At 40.1% G+C, this 14,834-nt stretch overlaps 1 protein-coding gene across 1 annotated transcript in view; it reads left to right on the top strand.

Annotated features, from left to right (window-relative positions):
* Positions 1–14,834, top strand: part of LOC108246565 (adhesion G protein-coupled receptor A3) — a 160,467-nt gene that overhangs the window by 42,661 nt on the left and 102,972 nt on the right. The window contains exons 9-12 of the mRNA XM_017434185.2: positions 2,882–3,086; positions 3,960–4,109; positions 5,353–5,514; positions 5,902–6,087. Coding sequence (XP_017289674.1) covers positions 2,882–3,086; positions 3,960–4,109; positions 5,353–5,514; positions 5,902–6,087 — 703 coding nt within the window. The remainder of the gene's footprint in view (positions 1–2,881; positions 3,087–3,959; positions 4,110–5,352; positions 5,515–5,901; positions 6,088–14,834) is intronic.

Genomic DNA, 14,834 nt, shown 5'->3' with positions numbered 1-14,834 from the left:
CATGCATCCATCCATCCATCCATCATCCATCCATCCATCCATCCATCCATCATCCATCCATCCATCCATCATCCATCCATCCATCCATCATCCATCCATCCATCCATCCATCCATCCACCCATCCCCCCCTCCCCCCCTCCATCCTCTGTATTTGTATATTCCTGTTTGAGTTCAGCATTTAATAGATGAGAGGCAGTGTTCACTCTGGACAGGTCTCTCTAGGACCAATTTAGAATCACTAATTAGATTTTGGAGAAAAATGTGGAGGAAGAAGCCTCGACACAGAGATCTGAACCCAGGATGCTGATGCTGCGAACCACTGTTCTGCCAGGCTGCCCAGTCCTCCTGTCAACCAGGGTTTAATTAGACAAAGATCAAAACTGGGATCCCACCAAACTTCATCTGTGGCCATTTATTTATCCACTTCTTTTCTAAAATCCAACCACAGGATTTTAATCCCATTTAGGTGTTTCTGTCACAACAGAACAATTCTTTTCTTTCTTTTCCTTTTTGCTGCTGAACTTGTAAATGTTGTTCTTTGGATGATCCAGTGTCACCAAAGCTTCTGAGGAGGTCAGGTTGAAATCAGTGACAGCAAACCAAGTTGTAAAAAAAGCCCAAACCATGAGCCCTCCACCCTTGTGCTTGACAGATATGAGTTTTTTATCCTGATCTGGAGCCAAACCTTTTGGGAAGTTCACACTTAAGAAAAATTGCCAGCTGTATTAAATGTTTACCAAATGTGACTGCGACATCTCACCATGATTTTTTAAGTTTTTGTCAGAAGAAAAAGCAAACGAAAAGAAAAGCTAACGCGGTATCTGTCAATCACACAAAGATGAGCGTGGGATCAGGACGGTACAAACTTTTCCTTAAACTGGGTTTTTTTCACATCCTTAAAAAGAGGTTACAAAACATCTAAATGTAAAAATAGAATCTTTAGTGTGCTGACTGTATAATTAATTGTGATGGACAGTAATCGCTAGTTTTCAAAAGTGATACCAGGAGGTCTCCTTCAAAATAAGTCTGTGGTTTAACCTCACTATAACTTATTTCACCAAAAATACCAGCAACTGGAGATTGTGCTGTCAAAAATGTAATAATATAATCTGAGCACTCTGTTATTTTTGTCCATGTACGGTCCAGCTGAGGTACTTAAGGCTGATTTTATTCAGCCTGAGACTGGTTCTGCCTGAGTCCCTGAATCCGTCAGAATCTGGACCCAGGAGTCTGATGCTGCTGGAAACAGGGATGTTTTCAAAGCTGACTCACGGTAGTTCAGCTTCATGACGAAGGTTTGATAAAAAAGGAACACATGCAGCCCCTCTGTGTGTGGCCTGAGCCCTTGTGTTGACCCCCTCACACACAAACACACACACACACACACACACACACACACACACACACACACACACACACACACACACACACACACACCTCCCCTGCCCTGTGGGTGTGTTGTTGNGGTAGTTCAGCTTCATGACGAAGGTTTGATAAAAAAGGAACACATGCAGCCCCTCTGTGTGTGGCCTGAGCCCTTGTGTTGACCCCCTCACACACACACACACACACACACACACACACACACACACACACACACACACACACACACACACACACACACACACACCTCCCCTGCCCTGTGGGTGTGTTGTTGTCTTGTAACTCCTGGACTTTTACAGCCCACTTTCAGAAGCACCGAGGCTTTGTTTCTGACGGAGTGTTGGAGTAATGGGCTGGAAAATGAGCCCCCTTTTTTTTGTTGGGGGCAAAATTAATGCCATTTATTACCAAGTAGCTGCAGCAGCAGCTTGAAGGGAATGAAAGGGAGGAATAAAGAAGAATAGGGAGGGGAGCAGCAGGATGGCAGGTCTCTAATCTCAGAACAGATTACTACCCTCCAAAGTGCCAGGCTTTTATTTTAATTTAGATTAACTCAAAAGGCTTTCTACTTTAAGCATTACTTGACTTTTTTCTGGAGGAGGATTTTTTTTTCAGTTGCCGTCAGCAGAAAAACCAAAACACACACGGTCGGCCTCCCTCTGATTTTAGACTCTTTCAATCAGCTCCAAACAGCTCTTCATTCTGCAGCAGAACCAAGAATCTTTTTATCTGCTGCTTCTCTCAAAGAAGCTTGATTTTACTGAAACAGTTATAGGCAAATTAAAATTACCCATGTGTCTATAAAAACACTAAGTCTTCTCAAAGGTTGGTCGGTAAAGCAGCTCTGGGTTCTGGTCCATAATGACATTATTGAGAAAGTCTCATTTCTTGCTTCAGATGAGACTTTATTGAACTTTTCAATGTCATTAAAAACACTAATGCTGAGTTTCCACTTTGAGTGGAACAGGCAGCAGTAATTCCTTTATTTTAGATCTATTCACTGACATTTGCTTTCTTATTCTGTGGTGCATCTTTAAATAATACATCAGTGAGGCTAACATATAATATCTGACAGAGTGTGATAGGTCCATGTTCGTTTGGAGAGGCTGAGGTGGAGCGCGGTGGCATTCCTGACGTTGGGCCCAGGTGGGCCGCCTGTTTTTAAAAATGATGAAACCCAGTCAGAGTTTAGATGATTATGTTTAGTTTTGGTAAAGGAAATCACCTTAATAAGTCTAGTTTTATTTGTTTTCATTGTATTCTTTCATTGAGAAGAACAGCAAAAAGTTTAATAATAAAGTTGATAAATAAATCAAATTAAATCAGAATTTAAAAGTGAAGCTGCACATTTTCACAGTCAAGTATCAGAATCTAACAAAAAAAAACAGATTCAGCTGCAAACGAGTTATGCAAATTAATGTTTTGGTGCGTAAGGGGAGTATGAAATTACCATCTGGTGCATGTTTGGATTTTTATTGATTTATTTATTTGTGGCAGGTGGCCAAAGACATTAGCTGGGATTCTGGCCTTCCTGCCTTGTGCTCCTGCAGCTTCTGGTTCTGCCGGCGCTCCTCATCCCTCCGGCCAGAAGGAGAAGAAGGCGTGGCGTCAATGTGACCGAGCTGGGCGATGGGCCGAGGACGACTACACTCAGTGTCCGTACGCGAGCGAAATGACTCGCATGTTGCACGAGCTCACGCAGGTACCACGTCGAATGGAGAACCGGTGCAGGATCTACATCCTCTAAGGCTCCTTCTGCATGGAATACTTCAAATAAAAAACAAGTTTGCACTTCCTGTCCACATACACATTGAGCCTTTGATCAGAGAAGTTTAAATTTCTAAAACCATGCTTGGTCCATGTGGAGCTTTAAAGAGACAAAGATAGCGGGACCAGTCCATGGGTCATTTGGTACCAGGAGGCACAGAAATAACTTTAATTAAAAAAATATATAAACATTTTTAACACATTGGTCTGCAGGTATTTTATTTAGGAACATAACCATTTTGCACCTCTTTTTTTGTTATTTTTTATGTGCTAAAACTAAAGTTAAATGTTGGGGACCACTGATGTAGCAGCTCGTTCTGCACGTCTGACACTTTGTGACCTGAAAACCAAAACAACAATCGATCTGATTTTACTGTTTATTGTTTTTTTGTTGTTTATTGTTGCCAGTAAAATTTGATTATTTGCTGAAATTACTAATAACTCAAAGGTACGCAGGAAAAAAAAAAAAGTCTTGTCAGTATGTGAACATTATTGCCACCTGGTGATGCAACATTGAACTGTTTTAATTGTTTTTGAACAGAGAAAGTATAAATGAAGAAACAAACATTCTTTAAGTGTAGATGGCACCTAAAACCCAACATGTATTATTCAGTTTGACATCTTGATCATTTTATACAGAATTTAGCAGCAGCAATAATTCTTCCCTGAAAGTATTTTCATGTCTGTAAATTTTACAGAAATCTTAACATTTGCTACATTTGTCCATATACTATAAACCTAAAATGATCTTTTATGTTTAAACAGATTATTGCTGACACATTGTGGCCAATGTTGCTTCATTTTTCAGATCCCCATCAACGCCACCAACGCTCAGCCGTTCGGCCAGCAGTTAGTGTCCGTCACCAGCAGGGCGGTGCACTTCACTGATGTGATGGATGTCATCTTCGTCACCCACCTGGTGGAGAGGCTGACACGGCTGCTGGACAAACAGAGACAAGTGAGAGAAACCTGCAACAGTTACTTTATTTAACAAGGATTTTATTTACCCATGACACAAAATAATAATAAAAAAAAACAATAAACTTTAACCAACAGAAGTTTTAATTAGGGGGTCCAATGTGCAGACACTGAAGCTTTATATCTCCTATTATCACCTTTCAGCCATTATTTTTTGTTTTAAATAATGCTTGAAATTAAACCCAAACCAAAAGAAACCAACATCAGAACATGTGGCTCGGGTGGAGTTAGTGATCTGAAGCTGGCAGCAGACTGTTGAGGACCAGGGAGGCTGGAAACATTCATGGGGATTTCAGTCTCCTCATGAGGCTTGCAGAAGCTCACAGTTTTGTTGCTTGAATTTTGAATTTGTTCAAAGCATTTCTACAAAAGATTTTCTCCTAAAATAGTTGGGAAGTGGTCACTGGTGTCTGGAACCCGTTTCAGGAATGTTGGAGCTGATAGAAACATCTGAACATCTGACCCGAATGTCCAGCTCATCAGACATTGACCTGTCTTCATATTTAAAATGTACTCCAGCAGAATAAATCAGATCTTAATCCTGGGGTGGGTACGATGTGGACAACAACATAATGTGCACAGCTGAAAGTACAGTTTCACAAAAATAAGCAGAGATATTCAATAAATGGCTCCTCACTTGGTGCAAACACACTGTTAATTCAGTGAGGCTAATGGAAAATCAGACTCTTTCTGACAGTTTTGAGTCTCCAACAGTCCCAGATCAGTGAGACGCTACTATAAGCTAACAGGCTGAACTCTGACTGTATTTCTCCAATCGATTTCAGACAACTTCAGATCATTTCTTCTCAATGGACCTGAGCAGCTGAGCATCTCTCTGTCTCATTTTCACCCCAAATAAACTGTGATCAGAGGCATTCTGAGGCATTTACGTCACGTTGTCAGGTTTTTTAAGGAGAACAATGTTTCGCCCGTAAGTGAAAGGAATCTGTATTAGCTTTTTAATAATTACTCCCCATAGGTGACTTGGGAGGAGATATTAGAAGATTCTTAGAGCTTTATCACTTCTAGGACAATACCTGTGAGACCGGCCTCATTCAGCCAATAAAGAAGAGTCAAACGAAGCAATAAGAAAACGTACTGTAAGTAAATAGTGGCCCGCCATCCCAGAGAAGCGATTATCCCCTGTTGGAGTTGGTAATCTAAATGAAATCTTTCTTTAATGAATGAAGGCAGCATTGAAGTGGAGCTTTGTGTTTTCTCAGCTGGGGGACTACATCTCAGACGTAGCCAGCAACATGATGCTGGTGGAGGAGCACGTCTTATGGATGGCTCAGAACGAGGCCCGGGCGTGCACTCGGATTGTTCAGTGCGTTGAACGCATCGCTGACTTGGCTCTAACTGAAGACGGTCGAGGCATTTCTAAGGTATGGCCTGATTTCCAGCTTTTAAAGGCATCAAATAGAAGTAATATTATGGGATATGGGGCGGGGGTGTGAGGTTAATTCTCCAGCCCGCTGTAAACACTGACACCCAAACTTAAAGCTGCACTCAGTCAGTGGAGCAAAGTTTAATTGTATTACTAACTGTCTCTCAGTTTTATCATCTTCTTTTGTTTGAGAAGAATGAGAAGATGATGTGGCTCCCAGTAATAACAGGAGAGAGATAAATTGCTTCGTCCCATTGTTTTGTCTTGCTACAGCCCATTTTATGCTCTGAGCTATTCAGTATCTGTTAAATGAGTGTTATTAAAATCTCTGCTTTTCTTTTTTCTCCTTTGCAATCCTTCATCCCTTATCTCCTGCGTTCCTCAGGTATCTGCTAACATCGCTCTGGAGGCCTTTCTGATGCAGCCATCAAACTTCCTGGGTTTATCCTGCACCGTGCTGCAGCAGCCTCATACATCTGCCGCCTCGCCGCTCGCTCACAGCCAGTCCTCGCTCAGCTTTAAATGCCAGCCTGTCAACAGCAGTCACTCTCCAGCCCGTCAGCTCAGCAAGGTAAGGAGCAAATAAACAAGAGGTGGGGAACTTTGGAAAACGGGTCACCTGCTTTCAGCTAAAATCTACAGACATTACACCGAGGGTCAGGAATGGTGTCTTCTGTTAGAGACAGCTTTTTCTTTCCCCTTTTGGTTTATTCTCATATCATCAAACAGGCAAAGTTAAGATGTTGAGAACAGAACTCTAATATGTCGCCACGTATAAGAGCTGGTAGACTTTATAAAATTAACTTTCCAACTTTGTCTGGTTTGATTTTACTGGTTTTCCGTGGATCATCCTGTGATCGTTGTGGGGATGGAGAAGACTTCTTCTGTTAGCTCCACCAGTTGTGTCTCAGATAGATGAAGACATCTGTCTGTAGACAGCAAATTATACACTTTACTCCCAATTTACACCTTTTCTGTTTGTTACAGTCTTTATTCTTCCTCCATCACTCTTCCATATAAAAGAGAGAGAAAAGTTTTTCTCCTCTCTTCTGTCTCTGTCTCATGTATCATTCAGTGCAACGAAATTCATTTTCTTGTAACTTGTGTCGTAAAATAAAAAAGGAAACTGGTAGAAACAGACTCTGAAAGGTAAACATCAAACCTAAAGAAGACAGCAGTCCAGTCAAAAGGCAGAGTAAAAAAACCTACAAATAATAAAACAAAACATTCATAAAACACTACAAAGTATTCAGTTATTTGTGCATATTCTCTGTATTTTGTTGAGTTATTCACTTCAGTTTGTTTGAACTTGTGTTCTTCTCTGTTAAAGTGAATAAATTTAAAGAACTTTCAGTCAGAATGAGTAAAAGTTAAATGACCTTTAATTAAAACGTGGATCAGATGTAACGTTCGGACCGAGGCTCTTTGGATTTTTGATCGTTTTTGTGGCTGAAGGTTTTTATAACTGTGTAAATCTGTTGAGTTGCTGCTTCATAAATATTTTAGATGCATGCCTGATGGCTTTGTTTGATAAATAAAAACTGAAAAACATTTACAAACTCCATGTTTTTTTGCAGAAGTTTAGCAAAGTTAGAGAAAAACTTACTGAGATAATGAGGCAAGTAAAAATGTCATTTTGATCACGGCTGACATGTTGACTCTGCTCGCTCCTCTGAGTCTTGACAGGATTTTAAAACTCATCATCAAAACCAAAATATTAAATGATCTATTTGTCAGAAAGCCGTAGACTCTATGCATCTTTAAAAAACAGATTTTTAGCGTCAAACAGATTCAGTCTGGCTTTTTCCTAAGTGTAAATATAAACGATGGGCTGAACTTCAGAGTTTCTTACTTCATATCATCTTTTTGAAAACATCAAAGTTTTCTTTCTGTTTCTCAGCCGAAGGATGAACAAAGGCCTTTTCTCTGTTAGCAAAATATCTCATGAAGCAGTGGAGGTATTTTAATGAAACTCATTGGATGTGAGTCTGCAGCTGATCAGCTTTTAGAATCAACAGATCACAATAAACACACAGACATGGGCAGAAACATTATCACCCACCCTCGTCTTTCAGCTGCGGCTGATAAAGGTAGTGTAAATAAAAAAGATCAACCTTTTTGGCATGAATATCGATCTCATACATTGTTCTGAGGCTTGAGGCTCTAAACCCATCCTTTATTTAAAGCATGATTTCAGTTCCTCAGCATCATTCTGCTCTCTGAAACCAGAACATCCATCTGATAAAAACCAGAAACAGCCACATGTTTGTGTGGATTTAAAGCAGCTTCAGACGAGACGCTGACGACACAAAGCTCGAGGATCCACAGTTTCTGCAACACGGTGGTTCAGAGGGTGAATTTTTTGCAAGATAAAAACACTGGGCATCAATTACCAGGAGCACAGATAGAACTGCTCAGATTGCTCACACACACACACACACACACACACACACTCCCGAGTGAGTCATCAGTCAGCTTGTCTAACACTGCTCAGTTTAACAGCTCAGCTCTGCAGCTCGTTAACCATCACATCCATTCAAACACGCTCCCAGTTTAACATATTCACCATTTCTCCTCTTCAACACCTTCCTCTGAACTTTACTCTTACTCTATTTTATTTTAGTAAACCTGAATCCTCTTCAGTATAAACTACAGAACTGTGTCCTGTCCTGAAATGTAAAAATGATCTTTACCGTGTTATAATCAGTGGATAATTTTTGTTTTAACTTCTAACTTCTTTAAAACTACACTTGCTTTCAGATCTCCATGTTCTCCAGTTTTTTTCAGCTTCCCATGAAAGGAGAGCTTCTTTTAAACACATTTTAAAAAAAGTCGCAGTCCAAATGGTTCAAACAAAAACGCTGAAGTACCCACACCGTGCCACTAGGTGGCGAGAACGTCCACATTAATCATAATACAGAAAATAAACGCTCTTAGCTTGGCTAAAAATTCTCATTTTAGCTTTTTTTTCCCCCTTTGACACCGTTTATGGCAGTGATCACTAAACTGTGGCCTGAATTTGTTTTATAAGGATTAGATTAGATTATAATAAACTGTGACCCCCCTCCCTCTGTAGGTTATTTATGTTCTTCCTTTAATGGGAATTAAGTAAATTCTGTAAATTAAAACTTGATTGCTTTGAGTTTTACATCAGTGATGTGAAACAAACATTACTGGAATAACTACTTTTATTAAAGTGTTTCAGATGTTCTTATTTTATATTTGTTGTTCTTTTTAACGTTCGTTTTTCATTCATTCATGTTTTTTTCTTCCTCGTTTAACATTCCTGCACAGCGACTGGGGCAAAATCCAAACATTATTTTAGGTGGCATTAAAATAAAAGAGCACAATAAATGTCATCATTGTGTGACATAAAGCATATAAATCAATAAAAATAACAGTTTATAGTTAAAAGCCTATAAAAATGTCTCACAGCTGCTCAGCATCTGTTCAGGAAATAAAAAACCTCTCTGCTGCTGAATATAAACCCCTGAAATACGTTTCCCCTCAGAAACTTCTTCACTTCCTACTGACAGCTGTCAGGCTTTGCAAGTGTTCAGTCTTGTTATTTATTTATTCATTTGTTTTAGATTTTTCTTTATCAAAGACCAGACCTCACAGAATCTGCTCAGGAAAACTTGCTTTAGTTTCCTCTGATGATGGGATCACGATGATTATAAACTAATTAAAACAGATCCGTTGTTGTTTTGGTTTCTAGAGCCCAAAGTCGTTTCTACAGTAAATCTCATCACACAGCTTTTTCTCTGAGAGAAGCGCCGACGCATCAGAAAATCTCCGTTTTCTGAAACTGTTGGAGTGTTTGTCACCGTTTCAGAGGGTTAATTCCATCTTTTACAAACTGTTTGCTCTCTCCTGGAGGAACTGATTATCTGGCTGAGTGATCTGCTCTCCGTCTCACTCCGGCAGAGCCGCAGCACTTTTTAAAGCCATTTGGGCTTCAGCTGGATTTAGACACACAATTATGGCCCTGCTGTGTTAACATCTCGCCTAAAAGGTGGGAGGTGAAAATCTGGACTTTTTACCTCCTGATGTTTCGGCTTTTTAATGTGTTTATAAATGTCACATCCTAACTTAAGTGTTACATATTATAATAATAGGAATAGTTGTATAGTTAAATATTAATATGATCTCCATGAGTTTTGAGGGCGTGGATCCAATCATCAGTAGTATTGATGCCAACGTTGTACCAGAAGAGCAATAAAAAGAATAAATAAAAGCAATAAAATGTTCATTTCTTTAAGGTAATATGACTTCATTTTTTCATATTGCAGCTTCAGTTTTCATGTGGACTTTCCTGTTCTGTCAAATAAAAACCAAAACTGTGTATATGACGTAATTTAGTTTTGTTTAAGGAGATTATTTTCCTTGAAAGCAGGATTGCTCAGCACCCTGGTGTTCTCCCTGTAGCAGGTCAGATTTAGTCTAATTTATTTTAGTTTCTATGTTTTATTGGTGGACTTAAGCAGCGTTATTTGGTCAATATAGGGTGTAATTGAGCTAATTTTCACTGCAGGTTTGGACATAAACCAAACTGTAAATTAGGACATCATTGGCATTATATTCAGAATATTCTGGTTTTTTTATGTTGCATTTTTAGAAATGGGGATTTTAACCACTCCTGTTGTGTTTCCAGCTTCCTTTTATTTCCAATAAACTCAAAGTTTTCACTATCAGGCAGATGCAGTTCAGCTGTAAGCTTCAACACACCAGCAGGTAATTAAGAAGAAATCTGATCACTCTTTCTGTTGTTGCTTTTATTTCTTTTTCTTCTTGTAACATCTATCTTTTTATTGATGCTTGTAGTCAGATTGCAGTTTAAGTCAGATTCTTTTTTAAAAGCACTTTGACTACATTTTGGTATAATGTGCTACACAGATAGTTTTCTTATTATTTATTATGATTGGAGGCCATCCAGCGCCTCTTACAGAGCAGCTCTGCTCAGTTATGTTACTGTAAAATCCTCCATGATGCATTTGGTTTTTCCTAAATGTGACGAGGAGCTTTACGGTCAAACGTCTCAGATTAGTCCTTTCTGTCTGAAGGACATTATTATAAAAGACTTGACTTCTCCTGACTGAGGGGAACTTGTTAGGATGCTTCTCCCGTCTGTGAATATTCTTTCTCGCTGCAGGATGATGGACTCCGTATCGTTTAAAATGTTTCATCACACATATCAGCTTAATGGAAAGCAAGAAACAATTATGGATATATTTCCTGCTTGGCAGCAAACTGTCAGGACTTTAGTTTTTCTTTGCTGAAGTCGTTTAAGCAGGTGAATCTGATCAGCCTCACCTGTCTGAAGTCCTATGGACGCAGTAATGAGGAACTTTAGTTTAGTTCTTTTAGCTGACTTGTGTTGTGGTTGTTAGTCCTGATTTAGGATCTAATAAAGACCAGGGAGCACAGAAGATCATTTGACATTAGGTTTTAATTCACCTTCTGATACATCAAACCTCGAATTTAAATCTTTTTAGTGTCCTGCCTGATCCCTTTATCCGAGTGTTTAAACTCTTTTTACCATCAGAGTGTCGCTTTGTTTAGCAGAGAAGAGCTTCAGAACTAATTATCTTTAAACTACACAAACATATGGCATCTTATCTTAATTCCCGAGTCAGCGGGTGTTATCGTTGGACTGAATGGTTCATTGAGGACGACAGCTTGGGACAATATTTGCCCGTCCAGATTTTCCTCTTCAGTGTCATTGACAGGTAATTAGTGGATGCCTTTAGGCCCGGGGGGTGGAGTATCTCCACCTTCGCCTCTTTTTGCTTCACTAAGGTCCAATGTTTTTTTAATCACAACCATCTGTCTCTGCCTGCTGTGAGGGTTTATTTTATTTACTTTTTAGGGTTGTGTATGTTGTTTTTACAGTTGGATGGTCTCTATTTCTTATTACTGTTAAGCCTTCATCGAATTCTCCCGTGGCATTACTGTCTGCTGTCTTATTTCTACATGCAATTATTGACATTTTAAAGGTTTTTAATAGATTTCTTTGACTTTCTTTGAATAAAGAAGCAAAGTGAATAAAAATAAAACTAAGAATATATGAGCTTGAACCAAAAATTGATGACATTATGATATAAAATCAATATGTCAGCTCTAAAGGTCATTTCAGCTGAAGACTGTAGAGCACAGAGAAAAGCAGGTGTAGGTCAGACTCTTTACAGGATCAGTTCTGGTTCTGTTTGTCCTTTCATTGGCTCTCAGCACCGTTTTTTAATTATAAAAGTCTGCCAAATAGAATTTTTCATGGGTTCCAGTTGTGCTGGGTTCTTTTTAAGCCTCTGACAGTTGCTTTTATAATTCATAAGAGATCTCTCATTAAAGACACCTACTTCATGTCATCAGTGAAGAGCCTGAAACGAGAAGTTTCTACCATCAGTCTGACTCCTAAACAGACCTCTGACTGGAACAGAACCAGCCTCTCTTGTTGGCTGGTTCCAGCTCCACTTTTATGCCCCGCCCCCTTTATTTAAACAAACAACATTGGCCTTGGTAAAATAAAAAAAAAAAACACATCTCATAATTTCTCAGGTGTTTACTCTTGTTGTTTCCTGCAGTTCTGGCCTTGCTGCTGTATGCTCATTTAGCTGCATTTAGTTATTTCATTCTTTAGAAAAAGGTCACCTGATACCTTGATTGTGTGTTGGCGAGTAGGCGGGGCTTAAAGCTAAACATCCAAAGTACACAGACCCTGTCTCTAAAAATACAACATGGCCAACAGACCTTTGGACATTGAAAGTTAATGGAGCCGTTTCATCCATCCTTGTTAGATGATTTTGACTCAGTTAGTAAACACAGTCCTTTGTGAATCTGAATGCTTAATGGTGCAATAATTCCCTTTTAATTGGAATATGTTCAGGATGTTCCATGTAAGCAGTGGAGGATTTAAGTGCTTAACTCCGGGACTCTTCATTAGCTTGTTGACCTGCATCTTTTCATGCAGGGTGGGAGGGGGGAGCACAGATTAGGGAAATCTTCCCTTCATATTTGACATGCAAACAACTGGAGGTTAATTGTTTGGATGGTGAGCTATAGTTAAATAACAGTCCTAACACTGGATGGGTGTTAGGGTTCCAGTGGTTCATGGTATGTTTTATAATAATGGATATATGGTGTGTCTGTCCTGAGTCCTGAGTGTATCAATGCATACATGAGGGCTTTCCTGGACAGTTGAACATGTTTATGCATGCATCATTGTGGTTTCTAACATGTGTTTAAAGGTGAGAATCTTAAATATTTACAGCTCCTTTCTGTGTATGTGGTTGCATTCTTCTTCAGTGTGCAGGCATATAGAAACTTCCCTCCCTCCCCGTGGAATCCCATCTTTTTTTCTCTTTGCAGCTTGGTGATACAAACAGGCCTGTGATGCAGCAGTGAGAGGCCTTGAATGCTAAATACATCATAAGAGAGGAAGGCAAAGGGGAGGAGGAGGAGGAGGGGAGGGGGGAAGACAAAAGGAGAAGTAAAAATGTAAAAAAAAAAAAGGAGGAGAATAGATGTCATACAGACAAAAAATGACAAATGCCGGACGAGGAACAGAGCCGTGAAGTTCTATGACGGTAAGAAGTGAGGCGAAGAGACTTAGTGGGAATAAAGGAGGTGATTTTAGGAACTGGAGGAAAAGAAAAATCACCTAATCAATGGCCAGAGATCAGAAGGCTCCGGGGAACTCTGTCTGTTTTCACTGAATCAGGGAGATTTACTGTGGAGGAGCTGAGAAGAGCAGAGAAGCTGAGATTCTGGGTTGATGCAGTTGTTCTCGCCCGCCGGCGATCGTGTTTCTGAAGGTGTCTGTGTGTTTGTTTGCCTGTTAGAAAAATATCTCATGAACCACTGGACAGATTTTAATGAGACTCTCAGAAAGTAATCATTGGATTTGGACTCATTATCATTCAAGATGGCCACCACAGCTAAAGAACAAATTTAAAAGTAATATTAATTTTTAAAAAAATGCAAAAATTTTAATGTTAGGTTTGTAAGGCTCCCTCCCCCCAAAACGCTCTGCTTTATCAAATCCCAGCATTTCTTCATATGAAACCATTTGTTGTCTGAAAACAGTTCTTTGAAACAACCTTGAGATTAATTTCATCAACCAAACCTTGACATTTTTGACGCATAAAGACGTTACCAACATGTTTCATATCTCAGTGCAACTCGCAGTAAACAAGCAACAAATGAAGCCCGGCCAGCAGCTACTTCACAAATGGCAGATGGTCGCGTGGATCACTACAAGATTCTGTTGTAAAATCTCTGTGCCAAGCAAACCTTATCAAGGCACAGACAGAAATGTAAGCCCGAGTGGTAAATCTCATAATTCAAACAGTTTAAATGGCTTCATCAACACGGTGACAGTCGATAATATTTTATGTCAAAAGGCAATTATCTGGGCTTCTATTTTGACTTGGCATGAGGTCATTATGCCACGCAGAAGTTGTGCTTCCTCTTTCACTACAGTCAGAAACATTCATCATCTTCTGCCCTTTCATTTGCAGAGATTTGACCCGTTCCTGCAGTCAGAAAGAGGTGTGCTGAGTTGGAGTCAGGGCATTTTACAAACTAAATGTCTGCAAGCATTTAAACGACTTACTTACCAATTTGAAGACGCAAAATGTATTTTCTTGGGAAACAAACAAAAAATGGGATCAAAAAACACGAAACTTGAGGGCGCATAACTGTTCACCAGCCTAAACTCAATACTTTGTCTCCCCCACCACATGATCAGGTCCTTCAGGTCCGTCTCCATGGTCCTGGTCCATCAGGTCTCTTCAGGTCCGTCTCCATGGTCCTGGTCCATCAGGTCTCTTCAGGTCCGTCTCCATGGTCCTGGTCCATCAGGTCTCTTCAGGTCCGTCTAACCTGGACCTTCTGTCCGTTCTTCATGTCCAAACGTCTGCAGCTCCTTCAGGTTGGACGGTGCTGCTTGTGTCCAACAACCAGAGGTTCTCAGCTGGACTGAGGTCTGGGCTTTGACTGGACCATTCCAGGACCTTTAACTGGTTCTCCTGTTTCAGTCACTGCTGATGAAACCCACCCCACAGCATGATGCTGCCACCACCATGCTTCACTGTGAGGATGGTGTCCTCAGCATGATGAGAGAGCACCTTCTTCCATCTTTAATGTCTTTATTGTGCCACTCCTCCATGAAGCCCAGCTCTGTGCAGCTTCTTGTGGTCCTGTGGACAAATTCACACACCGACACGATGCAGTCCTTGTTTTCATGGTTTCATGTTGCTCTCCTCTCCTCTCCTCTCCTCTCCTCTCCTCTCCTCTCCTCTCCTCTCCTCTCCTCTCCTC

The sequence above is a fragment of the Kryptolebias marmoratus genome, linkage group LG22 (assembly GCF_001649575.2).
Source record: "Kryptolebias marmoratus isolate JLee-2015 linkage group LG22, ASM164957v2, whole genome shotgun sequence".
NCBI lineage: Eukaryota > Metazoa > Chordata > Actinopteri > Cyprinodontiformes > Rivulidae > Kryptolebias > Kryptolebias marmoratus.
Note: the sequence above shows the minus strand (reverse complement) of the source record. Positions and strands in the feature narration are given on the sequence as shown.